Source organism: Camelina sativa, chromosome 4, assembly GCF_000633955.1.
Source record: "Camelina sativa cultivar DH55 chromosome 4, Cs, whole genome shotgun sequence".
In the NCBI taxonomy this organism is placed as follows: Eukaryota; Viridiplantae; Streptophyta; class Magnoliopsida; order Brassicales; family Brassicaceae; genus Camelina; species Camelina sativa.
In genome coordinates this window covers 18,449,052-18,476,406 of record NC_025688.1, presented here as the reverse complement: position 1 = coordinate 18,476,406, position 27,355 = coordinate 18,449,052, and the positions used below count along the sequence as shown (strand labels likewise).

The 27,355-nt window shown below is 34.2% G+C and overlaps 5 protein-coding genes across 7 annotated transcripts; 1 reads left to right on the top strand and 4 right to left on the bottom strand.

The window, feature by feature from the left end:
• LOC104781079 (putative F-box protein At3g52320) lies at positions 376 to 13,062 on the bottom strand. 2 transcript variants are annotated; one of them, XM_019244746.1, is made up of 2 exons: positions 12,446 to 13,062; positions 376 to 1,214 (listed from the first exon to the last, which is right to left on the bottom strand). In XM_019244746.1, the coding sequence occupies exons 1-2, from the start codon at positions 12,902 to 12,904 to the stop codon at positions 393 to 395; spliced, it is 1,281 nt and encodes a 426-aa protein (XP_019100291.1). In that variant the 5' UTR covers positions 12,905 to 13,062; the 3' UTR covers positions 376 to 392. The 2 variants fall into 2 exon arrangements, with proteins under 2 accessions (XP_019100291.1, XP_010503978.1); XM_010505676.2 differs by lacking the exon at positions 12,446 to 13,062 and having other exon boundaries at positions 376 to 1,942.
• LOC104781081 (probable protein phosphatase 2C 18) lies at positions 4,381 to 5,970 on the bottom strand. Of its 2 annotated transcripts, XR_002037732.1 has the most exons (4): positions 5,603 to 5,970; positions 5,127 to 5,269; positions 4,634 to 5,028; positions 4,381 to 4,472 (listed from the first exon to the last, which is right to left on the bottom strand). XR_002037732.1 is itself a non-coding variant. In XM_019244748.1 (3 exons), exons 1-3 carry the CDS (start codon positions 5,855 to 5,857, stop codon positions 4,918 to 4,920), a joined length of 453 nt encoding a protein of 150 aa, XP_019100293.1. In that variant the 5' UTR covers positions 5,858 to 5,970; the 3' UTR covers positions 4,726 to 4,917. The 2 variants fall into 2 exon arrangements, 1 of the variants encoding a protein (XP_019100293.1); XM_019244748.1 differs by lacking the exon at positions 4,381 to 4,472 and having other exon boundaries at positions 4,726 to 5,028; positions 5,127 to 5,213.
• Positions 6,384 to 9,529, top strand: LOC104781082 (protein BONZAI 3-like). The gene is made up of 6 exons (XM_010505678.2): positions 6,384 to 7,783; positions 8,132 to 8,280; positions 8,377 to 8,425; positions 8,518 to 8,574; positions 8,852 to 8,989; positions 9,221 to 9,529. The coding sequence occupies exons 1-6, from the start codon at positions 7,772 to 7,774 to the stop codon at positions 9,227 to 9,229; spliced, it is 414 nt and encodes a 137-aa protein (XP_010503980.1). The 5' UTR covers positions 6,384 to 7,771; the 3' UTR covers positions 9,230 to 9,529.
• Positions 13,150 to 15,435, bottom strand: LOC104781083 (fasciclin-like arabinogalactan protein 15). The gene is made up of 2 exons (XM_010505679.2): positions 14,094 to 15,435; positions 13,150 to 13,359 (listed from the first exon to the last, which is right to left on the bottom strand). Exons 1-2 carry the CDS (start codon positions 15,340 to 15,342, stop codon positions 13,301 to 13,303), a joined length of 1,308 nt encoding a protein of 435 aa, XP_010503981.1. The 5' UTR covers positions 15,343 to 15,435; the 3' UTR covers positions 13,150 to 13,300.
• On the bottom strand, positions 25,305 to 26,340 carry LOC109132580. Its single transcript, XM_019244307.1, has 2 exons — positions 25,921 to 26,340; positions 25,305 to 25,815 (listed from the first exon to the last, which is right to left on the bottom strand). The coding sequence occupies exons 1-2, from the start codon at positions 26,045 to 26,047 to the stop codon at positions 25,673 to 25,675; spliced, it is 270 nt and encodes an 89-aa protein (XP_019099852.1). The 5' UTR covers positions 26,048 to 26,340; the 3' UTR covers positions 25,305 to 25,672.

The following is a 27,355-nucleotide window of genomic DNA, read 5'->3' as shown; positions in this document are numbered from 1 at the left end:
TTAAAGTTATTTTGAAAGAAATTAAATATGGAGTGTTAAATAAATAAAAGTGTTGTGAAAATATTTATCTGTGTTACACTTGACAAAAACATTGTTCTCGAATTCATCTCAGATTTATGCATAACACTAAATAGTACTTGAGCCTCCTAAGCTTGAATACTGGACACAAAAGTCAGAACGCAAACAGAGGTTTCCAATGACTCAATGAAGATTATTATATACTTGCATGAGTAATTTCATAGTATAAGATGACCAGAGACAAATGCAATAACAAATTTCTGTTCTAAGATATCTAAAGGATGAGCTTGACCACATAAAAATAAGTTATGTGCTTATTAGATTGAATAGATCAGAAGGTAATATAACAAAAGAAAAAAGAGAAGAAGCTGAAATTAGTTTAAGGTTTTCAAACACATGATGCTCTCAACATCATCCCAAAGAGTGGTATGCAAAGACCGGGTTCCAGAGAACTTGGGGTGTAGTGCCCCTATAACAACCCCTCTTGATACACCGTTCTTTTCTAAATCGTAAATAGCATGTATTGATGATACTTTAGTTCTATCAATGCTTGTCCCAGACAACCTGAGCTCTCTGCTGCGACCGGTATTGTGCATCAACAATACATCAAAACTGAGGCATTGCATAAGCTGGTGACTAGGCAAAACAAAAGCCTTATGCGACCATTTACTCTTCCCTGCATCCTCAACCACCCACAGGTCTAGAATACATTCAGTCATGAGACGTGAATACTCGAAAACAGCTATCTTACTTTCGTAGATCATGAGATTAGCCCGATGGACATGCCAGACAATGCTAGCCTCAATGGGTAATTCAATCAAACTGAACTCCTCAGAAGTCAAGTCAAAACTCATGAGCACACATGTGTTCTTGTCAACCCAAGCTCCATAATACAAGACACCGTTGATCGAGATACCTTGAGAGTAAGGACGATGAGGAGGAGGAGGAGGAGTTGTGCTCTGAGTGCTTCTCCAATAAGCTCCAAGACCAAGTATCAAAACCTTATGCTCGGATCTCACTACTCTCTCTTCCTCATTCACCTCACAAACTGTGCTGAGCACTTTGTACTCATCGTGAACAGAGTCGTGCCCAAAATAGTTCCACATACGGAACTCGCCTCCAGCTTCATCCAAAATGTTAGATTTCACTCGGGGCAATTTCAGGAGCTGCCTGGTGGTGAGGTTACAGATCCGTACCTCTCGCCCAACTCTGAAACACATTAAGCCACGAAGTGCGTTTACAAAGCAGCCTCCCATTCCCGGCATGGTCAGATCTTGGTTGAGATGAGGGTAAGAGTCTGATATAAAGTTATTATTATTAGAGAGCAACGCACAAAGGTGTTCATTGTCTGAAAGAAACATGAACACACGCGGTTCTCGCTTCGGTGATGACACTTGGAAGAAAAGGTTGGTGAAATATCGGGAGGAGATGAGGGATGACCAGTGCTTTGACACGCACTTGAACCTCATCACCGACTTCGCTGGTAATCTTGCCAGAATCTCTATCAACACCTCCTCGGGGATCTCTTCAAAGGTAGCTGATCTCGAACCGGCGGACTTCACGATGCCTCTTCTTCTTCTTTTGCATCCTCCTTCTACCTTCTTCCTCAGCCCTTTCACGGCGGCAAGACGAATAAACAATCCCATTGGTTTTCTTCTCGCAGATCTGTTCCAAACAACAAGAGACAACAACAAAAAAAACAGAACATATGCATAACCCTAAGTCTGTCCTAGTTATATTGAAATAACGGAAGCCAAGTCACTCATCCGAAGGTTTGCCAAAAAAAAAAAAAAGTCACTCATCTGAAGATTCCGAGGAATAGAAAGTACAAGTTGGATTTGTGGCTTAGTCCGTTGAAAAAAAAAAGGCTCATTACTTTGAAGAGTTGAGAGAGAGTCTCTACCAGGCAGGGAAGGTTTATGGTTCAATTCAAGCTGAAATCGGTACGAGTGGATTAGATGAGTTAATCAAACCGGTCTGAGACTTTGTGGAATAACCAACGACGTCATTCCAAAAAGTAACGGAAGAAGCTCTTATTAGTTATTAGTTTAGTATAAGAAGCAAATCTCGAAGCTTTTTTTGACCTGAACGGTGGTGCTTAAAAAAGGTGTTAAGACCATCTTTATTGGAGCAACCTTCGTACGTTACTCACATATTAATTAATTATATAATTAAACTAAATTAATTAAAACAATTCTAAGGACGGTATATTGGAACTGAAATTTTAGAAGATTTTGGAGTTTTGTTAAAATCACATGTTATTCAAATCAGAATTTTAAAATCTGTTCTCAAATCCCATGTTATTAAAAATGAAATTTATGTAAAATTATCCAAAATCATTCACAATACCTTGTTATTCAATTAAGTATTTTTAAAAGTCATATCAAATCTACTGTTATTCAAACTAAACAAATAATTTTCAAAAAAATACTGAAAACGGATTTTGAGTGATTTTGGATACTTTTGTAGTTGAAAAATATGAACAAAACAATCACACCACGAGAGGTGGTATTTGAAGGAATTAAAAACAAAACAAAACAAAGAAAAATACCCACAAAAATAAACTGCATCGTGAGACCACGAGAGGTAAGACCTCTTTAGCTTTCTCTTCTCTCTTCGTCCTTGTCTCTCTCTCTCCATTGATCCATTGAACAAAAAACAAAAAGGAACTGAAGAGAAACCCAATTTTGTTCTTCGTTAGGTTCAAACTTCTCTTCTCCAATTCTTTCTACTCTTTAGTTATGTTTGATATTTGATATCGATTATTCAGGTGGACTTCTACTTGTGTTAGGATAAATCTATATTGGTTGAGGAGATTGATTCATGAATGATGTTGTTAAACATGAAGTGCTGAAATTAAAAGCTCTCTAGCTTTCACTTCGGATTTAGTTCTGTAATGTTTCTAGGTTATGCTTGTATAGTTGTATTTACGATGAAGGTATTTTGTTTGTATGTATGATGTTCTATAACCACAACATTGTCGAATGTAGAAGCTGTTGAGCTCTTACTATTCTCTGTTAGCTTTTGGTTAAGTTTCTTTCTACAATAACACTAATTTGCTTGAGGAGATTGTTTGTGCAGATAAGTGTGTATCCAAGAGATTGTGCAAGAGNTGTCTCTCTCTCTCCATTGATCCATTGAACAAAAAACAAAAAGGAACTGAAGAGAAACCCAATTTTGTTCTTCGTTAGGTTCAAACTTCTCTTCTCCAATTCTTTCTACTCTTTAGTTATGTTTGATATTTGATATCGATTATTCAGGTGGACTTCTACTTGTGTTAGGATAAATCTATATTGGTTGAGGAGATTGATTCATGAATGATGTTGTTAAACATGAAGTGCTGAAATTAAAAGCTCTCTAGCTTTCACTTCGGATTTAGTTCTGTAATGTTTCTAGGTTATGCTTGTATAGTTGTATTTACGATGAAGGTATTTTGTTTGTATGTATGATGTTCTATAACCACAACATTGTCGAATGTAGAAGCTGTTGAGCTCTTACTATTCTCTGTTAGCTTTTGGTTAAGTTTCTTTCTACAATAACACTAATTTGCTTGAGGAGATTGTTTGTGCAGATAAGTGTGTATCCAAGAGATTGTGCAAGAGGACAAAGAGTCCCAACAGCTACAGAGCAAGCAAAAAAGAGGATTTTAGATTGCAAAAGGAGAAGAAGAAGGCAAGACTCAAGAATTACACTGAACTTGTTCTTGCATCTGCATCACTCGATGATGTTGAAGCCATCTAGAGTGCTACAAAAAAAATTCTAAAAAGAAAATTGTTTCCTCTTTTTTAATGCTAAAAAAAAATTCTCACAATCACCCAAAGTCTTCCTAAATCACTCCGGTAAATCTCACCTAATCAACAATCATTTAGATAAAAAATCTAACAAATCTACCTAAATATCCTAAAACACTACTCAAATTTCTCAAAACACCAAAACATACAAACTCCACAAAATCCTCTAAAATCTTTGTTCCAATACACCCCCCTAAGAGAACTTAAGCAAAATCATCTCTCCACTAGAGAACCTAAAGAAAATTGCTCAATCATTTAAATAATAATTTTTAATTAATGTTTATTAATTATCAAACTCTAATTTTTAAGATAATCAATCAAAGTATATACTCTATCTATATATAAGAGTGTGAAATGAAGATAATCAATCAAAGTATATACATAATCAAGAACATCTCGGGAAGTTCATCATTGTTCTCATTTGGATAGAAGAAACATGAACACACGAACATCAAGTGCATGGACTACAAACTTGCCTACACGGTATCCAGAGAATTACAGCCAAACACAACTCCAAAGAAGTATAAAAAAAAAAATCAACACTTTTGTGTAGATAGAAGAAACATGAACACACGAACCGTAGTCTATGACAACCCACTTGCTATCGTACCCTTGCACAGAAGGCAGCATTATATGTTTTGCTCCTTTCTGCTTTTGCTTGGCCTGTGAAAGAAACCATTTGATCACTCTATATAATGTTCACAAAAATAACAGATTTTACAAAACAGAGCTACTTGTCAATTCCAAACATATCGAATTCACAAAATTGGCTAAACCCAAATCAAACAATCATAACGACAGAGGAAGGTGGAAGAAGTGTGTACCTTGTAGACTAATGCTTGAGCGATGTTTTTTTAAGTGCCAATCGGATCTTCCGGTGGCGACGACCATGTAATCGGCCCAGAAGCAGTGATTGTGAGTTGGAACCACCGTAACGTTATCAGCTTTCACGTCGGCGAGTATCTTATCCACTTTGGATTTAGCTCACACCATTGCTCATCCATAGTAGTAACGGACTCAGATTTCTGCACTTCTTCTTCCTCTGTACCTTTGATGTGCAAATCATTCTTCTTCACTAACCCGCTTTGTTCCGATTCTGAGGTCATTTTCAATTGAGTTGAGAGAAGGCAAGTTGGATTACATAGCAATCAGGAGGTGTCTCTTGATTCTCTTCACAGTCTGGCGCTATTATATGTGATTCGTTTATTCTATCAATGCACTATAAATAACAACAAAAGTCTGAATTAGTGGTGAGTTTTATTAGGTAGACAGAAACAGAACATAACCTAAAATTTCCATGAGCGTGTTTGTTTGTACCTTTTCAAATTCTTCCACGAGTTTCAAGCATTCTGTGTTACGTGGATCAACATTATTATATTCTCCTTTGCAGATTCTCTTCATGGACTGCAAGAAAAGAAGAGTTTTGAACTGTATCATCTCTCGAGCAGAAGTTCTGGTTTCTGCAGAAACAGGTCAAAGACTTAAGACAACACAAGAACAAACAAACACAGCCATCTCAATCTTCAAAGTTCTAAGCTTTGTAATGGTCCCAGAAATTGATAATAGTCATGCATCATTCCAAGTTTCTCTCTCTCTTCCTAAGCACTTAGCAACATAAGAATAATGTAATCATGTTCTGGATCATCCAAGTAGCTTTCTCCATACATTGAACAACACTTAATCGAATGAGGAACACAATACCCTAAATTGTTATGTGAATAATAATCAAAATCCAAAAGTGTTGCAAAAACAGATTGAAAAGATCATTTTTAGAAAGATATAAAAAAACGAACCTCAAAGACAAGCATGGCGTCTTGGTTAGTCCCTTTCTTGCCTTGCTGAGTGTAAAGAAATGCCACCTTACTAGAACCATTGGAAACAAAGCGACCCAAAACCTGTTCGATTTCGCCGCCGCCCATTAAATATCTCGGCCGCCGCCACCGTCTGGAGCCTAATCTCTCGTCAGCCGTCTCCGTCGCAGAGGCGGTGGTGCTGGTTTCTCCTGTTTCCTTCCCAGTGGTTCGATCTACTGAATAACACAGACCCATTTCGAGAATGATCCGGAGGAAGAGCTCCAAGCTTTTTTTTTTTTAAAACAACAAATCGTAGAAATCGCCGAATGAAGAAATTGTCGAGAGAGAAGAGAGAGAGTCAGGGAAGAAAGAAAGAAGAAAATAGGAAAAAAAAATTACATTTTATATTTACCCATCCTCCAATCCCATAACGCCATGTTGGGTTGCTCATGGATTGAAAATGACTTGCTCAAAATGCTTCCGATAAAATCGATACTCAACATTAGACGTGTCAAAATGGGTTAAGTTTCATGGATCAACTCAACTCAATCTAACTCATGAACTCTAATGAATTAACAAAATTTATCTTAATGAGTTAATGAATAAAATGAGTTAATGAATTAATTGGTTTAGTGGATCAAACAAGTTGAGTTGTAATGGGTAATAGTTAACCATTTAATCTATCAATTCTATTTTTATTGAGTTAAATGGTTAAACCGGTTAAAATAACCAAAAATCTGTAAACCAATCAAAATGAATAAACCGATTAATGCTTTGATTTTTTCTCAAAACACACCTTCATCGTGATTTGAGAGTTGGATCTTCGTCGCCGTGAACATTTGCAGCCGGTTCTCTTCTCTCATCTTCGAGTTCATGGGTTACCCCTAGTAGATGATTAACTAGGTATCTACAAATGATATAATCAAGTTCAAGTTTGTTTCTTCTCTCTCTTCCTCTCTCTGTCTGTTTCTCTTTTAGATTTTTGGGTTTTAGAAACAAATTGACTATTTTTGATATTTGGGTTTTGATTTTTTCTGGGTTTTGATTTTTTTCTGGGTGTTTGTGGTATCTATGTGGCTTGTTCTCTTGATTTGGAGATTTGAATGACTTAGATTATAATAGGAAACTAGATTGCTTGCTCTATGACTTGTCTGTGATTTTTTCATCTTATAGTTTTATTTGTTTTGTCTGTGATTTTTTCATGATCAACATAAATTATTTGCTTGAATGAATTTGAGTGAGAGAGAAGAGAAGCTTAGTTTGTCTTTGTTACTCTCTTTCACGTGTGCAGTCTGTGTTTAGTGTTGCTATTGACTTCAATCAGCTTGAACATCTGAATCTACTTGTAGTCAGCGATCATTGGTCGAAGTTGCTTGTCATGTTACTCAAATATTCATTCTAAGAAGAGTGTGGAGCATCGTCGTATACAAGAGTGTGGAGTATCGCTGACTACAAATATTCATTGTTGTCATTGTGGGTTTGTGTTTTGTGTGAGTGAATCTGAAGAAAAACACAAGACATATTTGATGTACTTCCTGTTTAGTTTTAATGTATGAACTCACTTACATAAGTTAATCATTTAACCATTTAACTTATAGGATTAAATGAGTTCATAGGTTAACCCAACTCATTTATCAACCTATGAACTCATTTAATCTAAACTCATTAGGTAATGAGTTGAACTGAGTTGAGTTAATCAATTTGACATCTCTACTCAACATATTGAACCGATATATGGCTTTTTTATTTAATTTTAGGATCCAATTTTAAAACTCATTTTAAAGATGTTCTAAGGATTGTATTGATTAAAAGAGATTATTTTTAGTTAAATGAGCTAAAATTTTATTATGATCGTAGCTTTATTTAGCTTAAACTCTAAGGATCGAGGGTGTGTCAAGCTGTGATTGGTTTTTTTTGGGTTGGTTCCCCGTGACTCTCTCGTCACTCTCGTCTCTCTCAGTATTGTGAATGAACGGCAAAAAGGCCGGAGACCGACGAATTTACCCGGAGAAACCGTGGGAAACTCGTCTTCCACCGGCTTTATCATCATCTCCACCGAGGATGGCACCTTCGGCGAGTTCGGTTCATCAAATCGGAAGCATATTGGTTCACCAAATTGGAGATTCAAGTGGCCACATCTCCGATTGTTTGGTTCAATGATGCTTTAATATGTTTATCTTGGTAAGAATCTATCTGATATCAATTGTGGATCGTCATGCATTAGGGTTAATTGATGTGAAAAAATTAGGGTTCAACGAACTGAAATTGATTTTAGGAAATTAGGATGCTATGATGTTAGAAGTTTGGGAATTGGAAATTGATCTTATTGTTTGAATACTTTGATCGCCGATAAGAAACCTTGTTTTTGATTTACAATAAGAATCTGTGGGTTTTTGATAAGTTTAAAACGTTCTTCAGTTTTGTATGCTTGCTTGCTTATTTTCAGTTGTTTCTAAACCATATACTTGTTGTTTAAACTTCATATAGCACCCACCCATTAATTTAGAAGTTGATGGATTTTTTTTGTAGAGTGATCCGATGACTGTCATGTATCTGAGGAAAAAGGATGGGAAGCTTGAGGAAATTGGCCGTACTGAAGTCATACTTAACAGCTTAAATCCAAGTTGGATTGAGAAAATTACAGTCTCTTTTCAGTTTGAAGTTGTTCAGACATTAGTGTATGCCACCCCTCAATACCCAACTATTCTTTTCTGATGAGTATTGTTTGACCGTTAGAATACTGTCAACTTATATGACTTTTTTTTTGTTTTCAGTTTTCACGTGTATGATGTTGATACCAGAAATCATAAAGTGCCTGTGAAGGTAATATTTTCACTGACAGTACAATCTAGTGGATAATAAGTTTGCATTTTGATTATAATTGTTGCACCTCAATATACTGTGTAACTTTGCAGACATTAAAGCTCAAGGACCAGGAGTTCTTAGGAGAAGCCACCTGTGTTCTGTCTGAGGTACCATGTTACACCTTCAATCTTTTTGTGTAGAATCACTTTTTTTGTTTGTGATTTGTATCCTTAAAATCAGGAAATTTCTTGGACTAGAAGTTCATGATTAGTTCTCTAGCAAACGGGTAAAGAAATAACAGAAATATGGTCATTTAAAATATATGCTTCTTCTGAGTATAATAAATACTCATAAGACCATCGTCTCATTGCTGTTTCTTCAGTGTGGGGTTTCCCTTGATCTATCAAATGTATTGACATAATTTGTTTTCTATTTTCTTATCAGGCTATTATGGAAGTAGGAGAGGTCATCCAGTTTTATGATTCGGATAAGCGATTTCCTGCTTGGAGATTTGGAGGAAGAACATCGGATGGTTCTGTGTCCCATGCTTTTAACTTGAATGAAGCTTCATACGGCGACGAGGTAACTTACGAGACATAAAAATGGTTCTGCCTTTTTAATATTGGAACTGGTATATTGTGTGCATACTGGTGTATATTATTACAAATAGATTATACGGAACTTTTGTCTCTTTTATAATTTCAGAACCATGAAACATTGCATACTCCAATGTTAAGAGAGGAGATCGCAACTCCAAACTTACCAAGTACATGTTAAGTGTCACATGGCTTCAACTTCTCTTTTCCTTTTCAGGTTGTTTGAGTTGAAGGAATCATGGCAGCTTATGGGAGTGCTCTTTGCAATGTTGCTCTAGCGGGACCAACTCTATTCAGCCATGTGGTCGACTAGGCTGCTAATATTGCTTCACAGTCACTCTCACAAAACAGTCCCAAGTACTATGTTCTGCTCATCATTAAGGTAAAACTCAGTGACATAATGACTCGCCTAAATCAGATAGAATGTGCATCTGTTACTAGTGAATCTATTGTTAGCTTCAATGCCAAAATGTTCTTGTAATCTGTTTTTAATATGCTTTTATGTAATATTTGTTTAAACTTTTATAGAATACAATAATTTTTAAGTTTTATAAAATATAAAAATGTTTACAAATTTATACAAAATAAATTCTACTTCTAAAAAATTATAATTTTCAAAATATTATTTTTAAAAGACCCAAAATTATGATCTACCATTGGAGGCATACAATTTTACAGTTTCTTAAAAAAAACGATTTAACCAAACAATTTTCAAAATTTAATATTATAAAATTCCTAACTCCACTTAAGCATCCTTTTTTATCTTCCCCCATTTGGAGATGCTTTATTCTTGTTTCTCTATCCGTATACTCTCCTACAAAACTTGATAGTGAATTGCTATGGAAATGTTTATTATTGATAAACATTTATTTACTGATTAAGATTATTAATGAAAATGTGTTACATATATATATATATATATTCTAAGTAAATATGTGTGATCAAACAAGGTAAGATTGAGGGCTTCCTTAAACTTTGATTTATGGATAAAGCTCCCGTTTAGTTCATAATTGATTAAGCTCCCGTTTAGTTGTGCTGTTAATGAAGTGGACTATAACAGAAACGTTCTTAAAGTGTAAAAGGAAATTAATTATAAACCCCGGCATATATATATATAAGGGAGACGGAGGGGGGTAAAAAGGAAAATTCAGAATAGTATAGAATGAAAAAAGCGTGTTCAGTTTCTTTCTAGAAGCTTTCTTCTCTCGTTTCGTTTCAATCGCTCTCCCTCTCACTCTCTCAGGTCTCAGCTCAATTCATCATCATCTTCATCTCTCTCAGATCGATTCATCAGCTCGCTACAATGGATTCGACGCAGGTAAACCTAACTTCGCATGCTCATGATTACGATCATCATCGGTCTGAGGTAGCGGTATCGGACTGGGATGAGTTTGCTTATTCTACTTTCTCTTTTTCACAATTAGGATCATCGATCGATCTTAGGTTTTCGAACTGGAATATATATAGCCGGAGTTTGCTTTTTCCATGATCGATTTGAGTCAGGATCATCATCGATTGATCGATCGATCTATGTTGCTTTGCTGATTAGGAGTTAGGATCATCCATCTATGTTCTCTCTGTATCTCTCGTAGGTTGCAGTTACTCAGAGGACTGGCTTTTCTCCTTCTGAAGATCGCTGGATCCTTCAAAGGACAAATGTGGTGAGTTTTTGTGCATTTGTTGCTTATACGATTTCACAAGAATCCCCTCTAAAAGAAACAAAATCTTCAACTTGTTTTGGCAGAATGATTGCGACTCCGTAATGCTCTTTACTCAGAGTCTGGTTAGGAAGCTCCAATCAAACGAGAAGAAGAGATTGGTACGGCATTAGTTTGGAATTTTCATGCAGTTGATTTGATTCATGGTGTGAATAATTGGAATCTGCAATCTCATGTTGTCATTTGAAATCTTCAATCTCATATATTGTGAATTGGAATCATGTTCTTTGTTCAGGTTAGCAACTTGATTCGCTATCCCACGCTTGGACGCCAAATCATACAGTGAGTAGCTAGTAGTGATGTACTTGCATCCTGATGATCTTAGTCTCTCATATCTTTACTGTCTTTTTGGAACTTCCGGATCTTGAGATGACATGTGAGCTCTCTTCACATTTAGCCTTCTTTTTTTTTTTTTTTACGGTTTTGCTTTGTTTCTAAAACTGGGTTTGTGTGTATCTTGATGCCCTGAATTCGATGGATTTTTCCCTCAGAGAGTTATGGTTACAATATCTTCTCTAATGCATAACCTTTTGATTTTTAACTTTCAACGTAAATGGAAACTTGTAGCTAACCTGCTGCAAGAAACAGAACCAGTTTACCTTTGAATTTTGTTCATCAAGACTTTAACAGATGGATTTATAGTTCGTCAATCCCTTTGTGTGCATAGGTCGTTGTTGGCACAGATAATTATAAGTAAAAGGTAAAACAAACTCTGATTCTAATGCTATATTATATATAGCCTATGTAGTAAATATAGCAAAGCATAAAGCCAAAAAGAATGAGAGCTGTGACAGATTACATAACAGAAACAATGGAGAAGTGCCAAGAATCTACAAAATACGTCAAAGCGAATGGTTGGTTTCATGTCTCACTGGCGGAGGCGGTGAGAATCTGTCTTTTGGACCAAGAGGTATGCCTGCTGAGCTTGTGAAGGCGGACCTGCATCTCCGTGAACAGCTGCATCACGTGGCACTCCAACTCATTAGCAAATCCCATTCTCTACTTCTAGAGTACTAATCCTAACACTCTCTCACCAACGGACACCTAAAATAAACGTGCACGCTTAGCTTATAACTCAATTCATCTTTTTCTTAGTTACACAAAAAAAATTTGCGCGCGGGAGAATTTTGAAGAGTTTTAGGGCCGTAAATTATTCGTTGAGGCCCAAAATCAGATTTGAAATCGTAAAGTCATGAAGGCTTTATACCTTTAATAGTCCATGAGAACTTAGAAGACATATATGGACCGAATCAATCCAATACAGTAGCATCCACTCCAACTGAAAAAGAAACTGGTATCTTGCTGGTTGGTTTGGCTCATAAAATAAAAGTACGATGTAGTCATGTAACACTCTTGTTGCAACGAGCCTAATAATAAGCATATACATTATTACTTTTATTTTTATCACATGTTTACAGAATTATTCAATTCTCATATTCGGATTCACTTTGGTCACTTGTGATATATCATTGACATGTAGTAAAATGAGGAGATACAGTTTTTATGGAGATGTACAGTTTTAACTTTTTTTTATCTAACGAATAAATCCAGCATTAGCTTAGGAATTACATTTTTACTGATGCTTTCAGAACATATATATTATAAGCTAATGTGTAACAAGGTTATATTTGCCATTGGAGATATATATTTGAAGCTAATGTGTAATGAATAGAGAAAGTAAATATAGTCTCAAAAAAGACAAACAAAATGCGTTTACAAAGCACCTCTCGCCCAACTCTGAAACACATTAAGCCACGAAGTGCGTTTACAAAGCACCCTTCCATTCCCGGCAAGGTCAGATCTTGGTTGAGGTGCGGGAAAGAGTCCGATTCCAATTTATTATTTGAAAGCAACGCACAATTATGGTGTTCGTTAATGTCTGAAAGAAACATGAACACACGCGGTTCTCGCTTCGGTGATGACACTTGGAAGAAAAGGTTGGTGAAATATCGGGAGGAGATGAGGGATGACCAGTGCTTTGACACGCACTTGAACCTCATCACCGACTTCGCTGGTAATCTTGCCAGAATCTCTATCAACACCTCTTCTGGGATCTCTTCAAAGGTAGCTGATCTCGAACCGGCGGACTTCACGATGCCTCTTCTTCTTCTTCTTCCTTTGCATCCTCCTTCTACCTTCTTCCTCAGCCCTTTCACGGCGTCAAGATGAATAAACAATCCCATAGGTACACTTCTGTTCCAAGGTCTATTTTTATTTTCATTCTTTTGTTACCCTAAGCATGTACTTTCTGGAAAAACAGAACTCGTTGTCCTAATTCCTAAAACCCGAAGGAATTGTCTTGTCTCAATCTAGGGTTAGGTTTGTAATGATATTCTTACCAATCCTTTCAGAAGATAATATGTATCTTAAGCTAATGCTGGACCGGATCAATCCAATCCGGTTGATTAAAATTTTGGCTCAAAAACTAAAACTACGATGTAACATTCTTATTGCCACGAGCCACAAAAAATAATCATTTACATTATTTCTTTCTTTCTGTTCACATTTTTTTTTATCACATGTTTACAGAATTATAAAAATTCTCATGTCCGGATTCAGTTTGGTCGCCTGTGAGAATCTCATTGACATGTGGGAAATTGTGATCCCAGCATTGTACATGCTACTTCCATCAATTTACCTGCACCATAATATAAATTCAATTAGAAATTATTAATTTCCCTATCGGTTTAGTATTTATTTATTTTGTCTGTATGTTGAATTAACAATAGCAATAAAAAGGAAGGCTAATGATTGTTTCTAGCTAATCCTAAAATAAATATATTTATATAGAAGAAAAAAAAAGAGAAAGTTGTTATCTTTGTTAACCAATGTGACTCATATATAACTCGGCTTTAGGAAAAACAAAGAAAAAAAGACACTTTGTGATTTTTTTTCATTCACTTTTTTACATGGGATTCTTCGTCGGTGGATCATTAAATAGTTATAAAGTCCTAATTATCTCCAAATTATATTAGTATGAAAAAGTAGAAAAATAAAATATATTATAGCAAAGTTTGTTAGAGAGACTTTGTCTTTATTCTCACACGTTTGTACTTTATGCCAAATCCCACTTTGTTTACTTAGTACTCTCTCGTTGAAAGACTAATTATATAATGACTAATCACTCTTACCTTTCTATAACAATGATTTAATCATCCATTTAATATGATAAAATCACAGAACATAAGAAATTCCCTAAGCAAATTACTTTATAACTTTATAATACTGTGTCTATAACAAAACTCTATTACTTTTGTAATAGTGGTACATGTATTTGTTAAAAATTATATAATTTGGGGTTAAAATGTCACCATCAAATAGGTAAGGGCATAAATTAAGAGACTAAAAGATTTATTAAAAAAAATTGATTACCTCTTCTTGGTTTAGTTGTTTTCTTGACAACCGGAGCGGCGGTTTTCTTCTCGACCGGTGTTTTTTCCTCCGGGAACAAAACGCCGTCAATCCCTTGAACCGAAATCCGTCCGTCGGTATAAATATCAGGATCGAACAAATAAGCCGAACCGTCACCGTGACCGAACTTAACCGAACCATCTGCCTCCTGAGCCTCTACCTTATGAGGAAACCGGAGTGAATCGTACCGGACTTTTCCAAACCGGCGTACTGAATTATACATACTCTCTTCGGTTTGGTATTCCGGTATGATGTGGTAATACACAATTTGCTCTGGAGCTCCCGGTTCGCTTAATTGGTCTGTGGTCAACTTAGCCATAGCTTCGTCGTTCGGAGCTAAAACGGTCAAAACGTAACCTTCCGACACGAGCCGACCTATCTCGGTGGCTAAAGAAGTGAGGTTGACGAGAATGTCAGCCATTTCATTGTAGCCACCGTAATGAAGAAGCGTGTGGATGAAATCTTTAACTTGGGCCTCTCCGTTGAAATGGTGGCGAGGTCCACCGGGTCCTGGTGCCGGAGCCGGAGCTAGCGACGGACCGGGTGACATTGCGTCGTAAACCGGAAGAACCGGTGGAGCTCCAGCCGGAACTGGAACGGGTTTTTTTTTGAGACGGTGAGTTCTCGGGTCAACCTCAGGTGCTCCTTCCGGTAACACGGCGGCGATAGAACGGAGACTACGACGGCGGTTGAAATCTTCTTGAACAGAACGTGGGATTAAAAGACGCTCGATTCCGTGGATGACTCCGTCGGGTCGGGTTAAATCGTCGGGTTTGGTAATCACAGCGGAGTTGACTTTTCCGTTGGTGAAGTGGAGGTGGTCGTTGGAGAGAGTACGGTGGCTGACGACGGCGGAAGAGAACTGATGAGGAGAAGTGATTCTTTTGGGAAGAATGTGAAACATTAGTAAAGATTGTAAAGATTTGAGGTTCTTTGGTTGGAGCAAGAAAGATTTGAATTCAGGATCAAGATTCTTCTCCAAGGCATCGTTGCGAGGAGCAAAGATTGTGATGTTGTGTTTACCAACGGCTTCTTCTAAGGTTTGAAGGAGAAGAGCTTTCTCCACGAGCTCTGCTAGCTCTGTGTAGTGTGAGTCAAGAAGAGCTACTAGTACCGAGTTTGAGTTTATTTGACCCGACCCGGGTTTATCGGGTAATGCGGTGGTGGTAATGGAGAAAGTGATGAGGAGTAGGAAGAAGAGGCCTTCCATGGTGTGGAGATGAAAGTGTCGGCGAAATGAAGAATGGTTTTCTTGAGTTTTATTTTTGGGTTTGTTGAATAAAGGAGGAGAGATTGATATGGTGATGTGATTAAAAGTGATTGTGATGTTTCTTCTTCATATTTTTATTTTTTATTTTTTATATAAATTAATTTGTGTTTCATTTTCTTCTTAATTATGTAATGGTTTTTTTGGGTGGGTGGGTTTTAATGCTTTCACTAATTATTCTACGTATTTATTTATAAATTTTGGGGGTCTACACGTTGGAAATAAATTTATGAAGACGTCATATAAAACTTGAAGCCAAGAGTTCAGCTTTTTAAGGGAACAGCTCAGCTCTGTCTTTGTAATTTGAGCTTCGTGTGTGTCGGTTACTCGAATGCACACCATTCACGTTGCCTTCAAGTCAAATACTTTCCGTTTTCGTTCTTTTTATTGTAATAGTATCAAACAATTGTCTTAAGGAAATGTTTTGATTTCGTAAACCGCAATGTTAATCAAATAAGTTATAGTCATCACCACTCACCATGATGGATAACTTGCTAATTCTGGTTGGTTCGTACTAGTAAACATAAATGAATTCGCTTAAGATATAAGAGATTGTCCACACTATTTTATGAATATAGATTGAGTTAAAGCACTAACATAATTAGTAATTTAGTATCAGACTTACTATTAAAGAAAGACAAACAGAAAAAGAAAGAAAAAAAGAAGAGATCACGGGTCGTGCATATCAAACAAAGGGTCAGAATGGTAACCGCGGATTTAGTAGTGCAGAACAAAAAATTTGATAGTGCGGTACGCTTCAACTGATATATTTGCGGAACAAATGTATTTGCGGGACAAGTGCGGTTATTCCAAAATAAGCGGTATAAAATAATATTTGATTGGTGAAAAACAATTTGCGGTACAGATTTCATATTATTTTATTAATAAATAAAATTTTAATTTCTGAATTTTAAATACCAAAATTAATTTAAATTTAAATTTGATTGGTAAAGTAATAGTGCAGTTTACAACTTTAATTGTATTATGATTGATTTTAATACATTTCTGATTAAAAACATTATAAGCATTCAATACTTACATAATTACAACTCTTACAGATATATATGTTTACAAAACCGCATAATTGTTTTCCAAAGCACATGAAATAGGAGCGTAATTACTCTTACCTGCATTTTACAATTTTTCTTTGCAAAATTGGACCGCACCTTGAATTATTGTTTTTTTATTTACAAAAATAAAAACGTACCGAATATTACAAAATTGTGTTGATTGGTGAAATAAATTGAGGTCCATTAAAAACTGTCCCGCGTTTTGCGATAACGTAGTTCCCATTCACTGCCAAAGCCAAAGTGTCGGTGTGACCGTCAAAACTTGAAAGGAATTAGCATGAAAATATCACTGATAATTACTATTATATGTTTAAGTACCATATAGACTATAGTTTTTAATATGATAGTGAATGCTAGCCGCCTGAATTAATATTTTCTTATTATTAAGTATGAATCGACACTTAAAAAACACATCCCCTCTCAAAAAATTCTATACAGACAGAGAATTAGTATCTTTCTAAATCATTGATTTTAATGTTTTGTTTGTTAGAAAACAAAGAGTCCTCGCCGGTGATCCTTCTAATAACTCAGATGTTCAAGTTGGCAAATCATTCAATCTAGATCTAAACTGATTTTTTTTCTTTTCTTTGGAATTTATTTATATATTTATAATCGTATATGTTCAAATTTAACAATTTTTATTTTTTCGTTTTAGTCAGGAAGTCGTTTGTATATACGCTACAACAAGAAAAAAGAAGTGAAAAACTATGCTTGCGTTTAGAATTTGTAAGACTATTTTATTATTAAATTTAACATATAAGCGTAAACGCAAAATGGTTCAAAATTGTATACGAAATGATTTAAGTTATAATCGATCTTTTATATTCTTAGAAAACATAGTAAATATAGAAAGAAAAATTCAATAGGTTTGATTACTTGAACTCATACAACTTCTCACAATCCCATAACTATGAACGCTGCCCAAGTAGAGAATTCGTTTCTTGGATATGTATTAGACTTTTTGTTGTTAATTCACGACAAACCAACCAAAGCATAGCAAAACAAACAGTATTGTATATCAATAGTCTCAAGATGTACATATTTGTTTGTAAATTGTAAAACTATAAATAAATTAAAACTTGTTGGCAAATTTTTCTGGTTTTATTTCCTTCCTTAATTATAATGGGACAATGACAAACAACAAGATTTCGGGTTGGGAACACCCTGGATGAACTTGAAAACGGCACTAGGATTAGAAAGAAAAAGTTTGGAATAACAACATAAGGGTGTCTTTGAATTCAGATAAATTGTCTTGCATGTTGGTCAAGATTATAGATGGATTTTAATTAGGGACTATATAAATTGTCATTGCTGAAGAAAAAAACTAGGATTGTATGCAACAACGTTATTTTCACAACATAAATGTCGTACGTGAATATATATTTTTTTAAATTAAGACTTCTAGGGTTCTCATGGGAATATGTTTACCATAGTGTTTACCGTTTACGCCAAGCCTTAGTTAAAGGGCTTATGAGTAGGCATTGCTTCTATCACATGCCGTACAACTGGAAAACGGCGACGTTTGGCTAACCGTTAGATTCTTCGTCGCCTTCAAACTATACTTTGTTTTGAAGCTTAGTGATCAAACTTCAAAGTCATGAATGTGTTTTATTATACTCATAGATTTTTTTTTCAGTTAGTCAAAATATTGTTTATCGAAAACATATTTAGTCAAAATATTGAAAGATGAATCAAAACATTTCTATTGAAGTCAAGAATTAAAAAAAGCCAACAAAATCAATTTTTAAAAAGATAATAAACGTGTCTTCAAATAGGTTATATGCTGATCAAGAATTTATTTGGTTGTCAAAAAAAAAAAAAAAAATTTACTCGTGACCAGATATTTTCTAAAATTTAAAATAGTTGTTTCATAAAAACTTGCCAAGTAACCCGTGACATGAATATCTACTTCGAACTCATTATTTCAAATAGACAATAGTACGTTTCCTAAATACGCATTTTCTTCAAATATGCATCTCTGTAAAATTACATATAATTTTGAGGAAATTTTATACTATTTAATTTTATAGAAGCTTTGCTATAAATAGTATAATTAATAGATTTCCAGACTACAGTAAAACCTCTATAAATTAATACTCTATAAATTAATAAACACTATAAATTAATAAATTTTGTTAGTCTCAAGTCGGGCCAGTGTAAAAAATAACAAAATTTGATAAAATAATAAGATAATAATTTTTCTGAAATCCCCATGTAAAATATGGTCCTAATAATATCATAAATTAATAATCATGTAAATTTACATATATATAATATATGTAAAGAAAAAAAATATAATGTATGTTTCTCCTAAAGCTCATATCTACAAAACAATTATTATGTTGTATTTTCAAAATATAATGATAGAAAATCTTTTGTAACATGTCATAAATATAGCTACATTTTTTTAAAGTTTTCAATTTTTAGATATCCATCATTTACATTTCGATAGTTTGATTGACTATTAAAATACAACAATCTATATTATTATTCATAAATTTAATTTTATGTATGTCATGTGTATAGGTGAATTTGTCTATTGTATTTGTGATTTATTGTTAATAATGTTTTCTAAATATTAAAAATTCAATTTCAATACCATAAAATTTTGAATATCCGAAATTTTTGTTAAAATTGTCTCAATTCATAATTTTTAAAATTTAAACTATTAAAAATATATCTATAAATTAATAATTATTAATTTACACTATAAATTAATAATTATTAATTTATAGATAAATTAATATCACTATAAATTAATAAAATATCTTGGTCCCAACATTATTAATTTATAGAGGTTTTACTGTATATGCATATATGGTCTACCTAGAACTTTTACAATTATTGGATTCAAACTGTACAATCTACATATACAAGCAATCAGATCACTGGTTCACCATTTATCATATGTTAGATCATCTAAATTTGTGAATAGTTATGACATAATTTAGAAAGACTTAATTTATCCATTAACATAAAATATATGAGTATTTATACATATGATAAAATTTTCTTTATGTGATAGAACGATATCACATATCAATATTCTAAATATATATTTTAATATATCCTAATATCTTTTCGCAATTTAGTGATCCAGAATTCCCAACACTAACTTGGACAATAAATTCTCAAATACCAAAAAAAAAATAGGTTTAGTATGTATAGAAGATAGAAAAGTGGTGGTTTGTCAAGCGGCTGCAAAGTAGAAGAAGTACAGCGGCTTGTAGCTTTTCATGGAAAATAACAATAACAACGGCTTGTAGAAATGGTAAAAGATAGATGTGTATTGGCTTGTGAAGCGGAGGCAAAATAGAAGTAAAGTGGAGGCGGCGGTGACTTTCATGAAAAATGAAAGTTTAGTATTTTATATTAGGCAGTATTGTTTCTGATTGGTTGAACTTGTTAAAAGTAAAGATTTCTTAATCTGCGTGTTTTAGTTAAAACATCCTATATTTTGAAACGGAGAGAGTAGTATCTAGGAAACCCAAGGGTTCAAATCATAAACACCAATTGAATTAAAACTTCCAATTCATCTTTAAATCTAATCTAAATCTGAAAATTACATGTTTGTGATTGATCACCATAGTTCAGGTATGAGAGGAGATCCAACCGCCTGAGATTTTACTAGCTTTACGGCGGACAAAGCTTCAGAAGACGGATTAGGGTTCTTCTTTTCAGCCATCGAAATTGTCAGCGGTCATCAGAAAGATGCAAACCATCATAGAGATCTAAGAATTCATGACAACATCTCTCTTTAATTCACGGCGGAGAGTAGAGAGATTTGAGAGTCTGGAAAAACAAAACTGAACGGCAGAGAGAATGAAAACGAGAGTTTAGCGTTTGTGAGAGAAGTAGGGATAGTTTTGTCTTTTTGATTGAAATAAAATACTTTTTTCTGTAAGTTCAGACAATAAGTCCTGAATCAATAAGATTATGAGAAATAATGCCTATTTCTATAATTAATCCTTGTTAGTTTAGACGTCATTTCCTGTGGCAATTTATAACAGGACATAACATGGGTAGGAAGTGCCAGCGCCACCGACTTAACATAATTTCCTTCCCACCTTTCGATAAATACTTGGCAGACCAACCATTAACTCGATCATCCAACCGATCCTTAACATAACTAAAAACCTTGGTTTTCAGGAATGCCCAAATAAGAGCCCATACCTCCCTCCTTAGATATGCCAATAACTGATTTTACTTGAGTGCGTTTATCAGACGAGACCTTCTTACCAAACATGATAGATGATTTCTCCAAATTAACCTCTTGTCCTGAGGCTTTACCATAATTACCTATTATATCCATTACCGTCCTACAAAAGAACAGACTATCATCAGCGAACAACAAATGCGAAACAGTAGGGCTATTCCGGGCAATGGTGATACCCGTTAATTTCTTTTCCCTTTCTGCCTTTTTAATATTTGCTATCAGGACCTCTGTACAAAGTATAAATAAATATGGTGACAGAGGATCTCCCTGACGCAAACCCCTTTGTGGTCTAATAAAACCCCGGGGCTGACCATCCAGAAGAACTTGATACGACACTGAGGACACACACCACATGATCCAGAAATTCTACTTTCTATCAAATCCTAAGAGAACCAGAACCGCCTCTAAAAAATCCCACTCTACCCGATCATAGGCCTTACTCATATCTGTTTTAAATGCCAAAAATTCCGAATTGCACCGTCGGTTTGTATTTAGCCCATGGAACATCTCCTGAGCTACAAGAATATTATCTGTAATTAAACGACCAGAAACAAAGGCCGATTGAGTTTCGGAAACCAAAATGGGTAAAAAGCGCTTTAGCCGAAAGCACAAAACCTTAGAAACAATTTTGTAGCTCACATTACAGAGACTGATCAGCCTAAATTCCGCCATCCGCTGCAGTCGATCCACCTTAGGAATGAGACAAATATTAGTCTCATTTAGAAGTGGATCAAAATTGTCAGTTCGGAAAAACTCTCTAACAAAATACACCAAATCCCCTTTTAGAGAGGACCAGAACCGTTGAAAAAATAGAGCCGTCATCCCGTCAGGGCCTGGGGTCTTCTCTGGATGCATGGTGAACAGGGCCTTTCGGACTTCCGCTTCAGTAATGTCTCTAGTTAGAGCTCTGTTCATACTGTCCGTAATAATCGGATTAATACCCTGAAGCATCTCTGAAATACCCCTACCATCCGATTTCTTAAAAAGATCCTCAAAGTATTTTGTAGCAATGTGCTCCATACCTGAGGGAGATTCATTCCAAACGTTATCAACATCAAATAAACCGATAATCATATGATTGTGCAGAGCTAGTTGTGATGGTGCAGACGCCGGACGATTGGTCTGCCTTTATGAACTTGTTGGAGGAATTCACGCTGCTCCGAACATCTTACCCTTCCTTTACCCTAACCAGAATTTCACGTGATTCCAATGTCAGGGCAGATTGTCTTACTTGATCTTCAAGATTTTTAGTTTCTGAATCTACTTTTGTAAACTCTTATCCTTCTGTTTAGACGATTAATCGTTGAGTTCTCTTTTAATTTATTTAATGTTTGGTTGAAAAAAAAAAGAAAAAAAGAATTAATCCTCGTGTTCGGCCAGTAAATTTTGCTATGCCAGTAAGTAGTATAAGAGAATGCGATAGATGAAAAGAAACGAATCTTTGTTCCAAAAAAAAAAAAAAAAATGAAAAGAAACGAAAGGAAGAAGAATCTGCTTTGGAAACTTCTCCGTTAGATGCGAACTACAGTATTTGGTTAATCTTTTGATACGGAAGATTTTACAAATTCAATATTAGATGCGAGTTCTCAATAAATCTCTTTTATTTGTCTTTCTTTTGGACAACCATAAGATTGTTTCATACTGTATGCTTAATAAATTATTCGAAAAATATAAAAAGTAGTATACGTCTATATGAATTTGATGCGTGATATTTTTATGGATCGTGGCATTTAATAGACCAACAGACATTTATATTTCAGACAGCTAGTTAGTCTATGATCTGGACACATGCACGTAATAAAACTCAAGACAATCTGAAAATTAATAAAATTTGCATAATAAGTTACTGGAGTATACTATATATTTCCTCTATTTAACCTGAGACATAAATTAAAATATATGACATATCCAGATATATTAGACATAGGATCAATTACAGAATTAGGTCTTTTTTCTCAATTTCTTATGGGTTTAGGACTAATAGTCCAAACTTACGGAAACAAACCTTTTAAGTCGACTAAAAATACAAATTTGCCCCTTCCCATATATGATTTTTTTCTTCTTTCTTTTTCTCGTTTTGACCAAATTTATTTAACGATTCCCAGATCTCCTCGGCGTGACTTGAAGAAAACTTGCCAACTGCCGACCATCGTGGCTGCTCCTCGCTTTGCCGGTGCGCCAAGCTCTAGTCAAGGAAGGTTTCACATCTTCCCCTTGCCAAGTCTATTTCTTCTCTCCCTTATTGAAAGTGGTAGAAGAAAAATAAGATTTCAAATAATCAACGATTACAAATAAGAAAAGAAGAATTACAAGCTTTTGTTTTGGGTATTCGTTAATTGGTTAAGATTATATCATCTTCTCCGATTGAATCGACAAATTTCTTTCATCTTCACCGATTAATATCTAAAAATTTGATTAGTGATTGAAGCCCTTGGATTAACTAGATAGTATCCCTTAGGGTTTCGATTCCTTCATCCAAAGCAAAATAGATTTAATCCATTGAATTCACATGATCAAGGATGGTGGATTCGACAAAAAAAAAACTATGGACATTGTCGGGTGAGAAGTCGTCGGGAGAAGAACGAAGAAGAAGAGACAGTAGGTGAAGACAAAATTGTCTTTCTCTATAATCCAAAAAGGCTTAAAATTGAGAGTCTAAACAAAAGTACCTAAATTAAAAGATTTGGGCAAATAAAGCTCTAAATCGATAAATATCCCATTAGACATATGACATATCTAAGTCAAGTTCTCTACTCTTTGCTGGCATGCATGAGCGGTGACAATTGTATAGTAAACAATTTTTTGCTACATTATTACAAACTTAATACAAATAAATATTTCAATATATAGCTGAAGTAGAAACATATATGTTTAATTAGGTTAATAAAAATATAATTATAATCTTCTTCTACATGAATAAAAAACAAAACTGATCTCAGTCATGTATGAAACAAAACTGTTGATAAGAGAGAAGCTAAGCTTCATAAAATACACACAAGAGAAATGGTTTCCAAAACATTGGGCCGTACGTGACTTAAAACTACCCATCATCGGCCCACTAGATACGTGCCTCGTAAAAAACATGTTCATTGCCACAAACAAACATGATAATGAGTTTATATGACTTGTAAATACGACAAAGGTTAAGATGGTGATGAACTTCCTTTCTTAACGAGAATAAGAACTTTCTGTTCTTTACACTCTATTTATGTCGTCATCCTCACTTTACATTCTCATTGCAAATAGTAGTATATTATATACGATCCTGTTGGATAAAATATGCATGTCGTCACGTTGTAATCGTCAGAAGATTAATTTATATTTTAAAAATCAAAATGACCAATTCCATACTCTCGTAAGCCACATTTAATTTGGCCAGTGACCCTTCGGGAGTTGGTCACCATAACCCTTTTCATTAATTTAAAATAAACACGTTTCTAACAAATTGGTATTTTAGTATACATTAACGGTTATTTTAAATCCCAAATCTTTAAAAAGATCTTTAATGTTTAATACACACTCCCAACTCCCAAGTCTTTAAGGTTCTTCTGTGGCTTTGCTTAAGAAAACGTATTAGTTGCATAAACTTGACTTTGTGATATTGCTTTCATACGTAGTAGCAAAGATAAGTTAAAGTATTTAAACCTTGTTTTATAGTTAACTGTTTATAAAGGTATACTTGCTTCAATATTGTCAGATTTGTGGTGAAGGTTTAATTCTCCGGAGACTCGTCTTCTTTTTTTGTTTTTTAAAAATTTTGAATCCAGAAAAATTATGTAAAAGTAAAACAGTAAATTACTAACTGAATAGAGAAAAGTTATATTTGACTATCAATCAGATTGGGAGTTTGCACCACATGGAAGGGGGAAAAAAGTAACTTGAGTGAGATTAAGGTTTTAGTTACATACATTAGATAAAAAATAAAAAAAATCATTAATTTAATTTAATTTAAGGTAAAGAATCTAAATAAATATTAATTACGTCACCAAACATAATAGGCCTGGACATTCGGATATCGGATCGGATTCGGTTCGGGTTTTTCGGATTTTAGATTTTTTGGATATTGACTCTAACATCCATTTGGGTATTTATAAATTTTGGATCGGTTTCGGTTCGGATAATTTGGATTTCGGAACGGTTCGGATATGATTATCGATAACCAAAATTAAATCAAAAATCATTGGACAATGTTTTTATTCTAATATTTTTTAATCTTATTGTATCCAAATAACCATACTAATAGAGTATTAAAACAAAAAAAAAGATAGAAATTAAGTAAATGACAAGGTTCTCATGGAACCATACAAATACATAAAGGATATGAGGTATATCTATCGAAATATCAAACTATTTCTTATATGTTAGGTTATATTCGGATATCTATTGGATATCGGTTCAGATCAGATAATATCTGATATCCAAAATAATGAAAGCTAAAAACCGATCGGTTATTTCCTTAATATCGGTTCGGTTTTAATCTGCTTAATTTGGTTCGAATACGGTTCAGATTTTCGGATTCAGATTTTATGACCAGACCTAAAACATAATGATAGTTTATGTAAAAAACAATCATCATGGAAAAAGTTGTAATTAAAGAAGAGCCAGCACAACATATTCCATACAGATACAGTGTTGTATTGAATGGTAAACCCTTTAATTAAGGATAAGGCTAAAATCACAGAACAAATGATTTAAGAACAAAACATGTAAATCAGGAATCACAATTTGTATTTACACAAAACAATTATTTACAAGTAAAAACCCCCTCAAGAAAATAAAAAATAAGAAAAGGAATTGACCCTGGGAAGAAGACTTTGATGAAGCTTCTTTTATTTTTTCCCCAGATTCAGATTCAGATTCATAAATAAGAAAAAAAAAAAATCCGGAAAATTAAATTACGGGTTTTTTTTTTTTTTTTTTTTCAAATCACAAAAACCCCAAAATGAATAATTATTACCCAAAAAAAAAAACAAAAACCTTTAGAAAATCAAATAGTTGCCGCCAACTTGGAATTCGACGATTTGGATTTAGAAGAGTGTCTCCGGCGATACTCTTTGTTATTCCCCGAAGGCTCAACCACATCCGCCGCGAATCTCACCTTCTTCTTCATCACCACATTTTTCTTCGATCCTGTCACCCAATTAACCCCAACAAAAGAGAACGGTTCAATTATCAATGATCAATATTGAGAAAGAAACAGAACAGAAGGGATTCGAGAGAGAATGGTGGACGTACGGATTTCGAAATCGAACTTGTCCATGTAATCGGAGAGAAGACGCTTGTGAAATTGACTCGCTAAGAAGACGACGCTTCCCGAGACGGCGAACACCGCCATGAAACCTAATGAACTCTCCATAGACATATCTTTTTAGGCAGGTAAGGGTTTTAAAAAAAAAAAAAAAATCTTCTTCTGTGTAAAATTAGTTAAATCGATCTGAATTTTTCTCGGGTAAAAAGGGCAAAGGGACCATCAAATATTATTAAAAAAAGAAAGAGAAGAAGGGATCAGGAGACATGATCTGAGAAGAGAGACGGAGAAGGGGAGAGGAAGACAGAAACGGAAGAACCATTTCAAAATAAAATAAAAAAAATTACAGAGATTTTACAGAGAGGAGGAGGATTGACAAAAAGGACGAGAGAGATATGTCGTGGTTTTATTAAATTTATATACACAACACAACACAACACAGCCTTTTTTAAAAACTTTTTTTTTTTTTTTTTTTTAATAATTTGGTCAACAAAAATAAACAACTCTTTTTTTCAAAAGGAGACCATTTGATACAGTCGATGCGTCATAAATATACAACTAAAATCCAACTTATTAACTACTTCCAAACTTGTTTTCATATAACTTTTTTGGAATATTATCTATCAGTATACATATTTTTTTTCGTTAATAGCTTGTATTATGCATTCGGATAATGACTACAACCTCATATCAAACTATCAACTCTTTTCAAGTTCTTTGAATTTGCAAATTGTAAATTTCGTATTTTTCAAATTAATCTTTCATTATGTATATAAATTTATTATTCTCTTGGTTAAAAAGAGCAATTATTCCCTTGAAAAAGTAAGACATTTTTTCAACTTTAGAATATTCTTTAAACAAGATTTCCACATAAATTATACATAATTAGGTCTTCCCTCTGAACTTTTCATTTTGCTTTTTTTTATTTGTTTACATTTAAATTGTTGGGATAAGGCGGGAATCCTCTTAAAAAAACTAGATTTTTGTTTCATGTACATATATTAATTTATATCTTGTTTTCTTTCTACCATCAACTTGCTTTTTTTTTTTTTTGGTCCCATTAGTGACATTTATTTGGAAACACACAAAAAAACTAATTAAATCCAGAAGCTTGTACAAAATGAGATAGATATAGAATAAGTCTATAACTGTCAAGTCTTATATACTCTAGAATAATTTCATATTTTGTCCAATGAGTGAAGGTAAGGAAGTGTGCTTTCTATATCAAAAAAAAAAACAAATCATATGATTTTGCAATAAGGATAAGATAAAAATAATAGCCAAGATAGAGAGATATGGTTTGGTTTTTGAGATGTCGTTCCAACAACCTCTATTACGGGTTTACTGACAGGTGGGTGGGTTCGTTCTGATTTTTTCCTTTTCTCTCTCTCTCTTTTTTTTTTTTTTTTTTTTTTTTTTTTT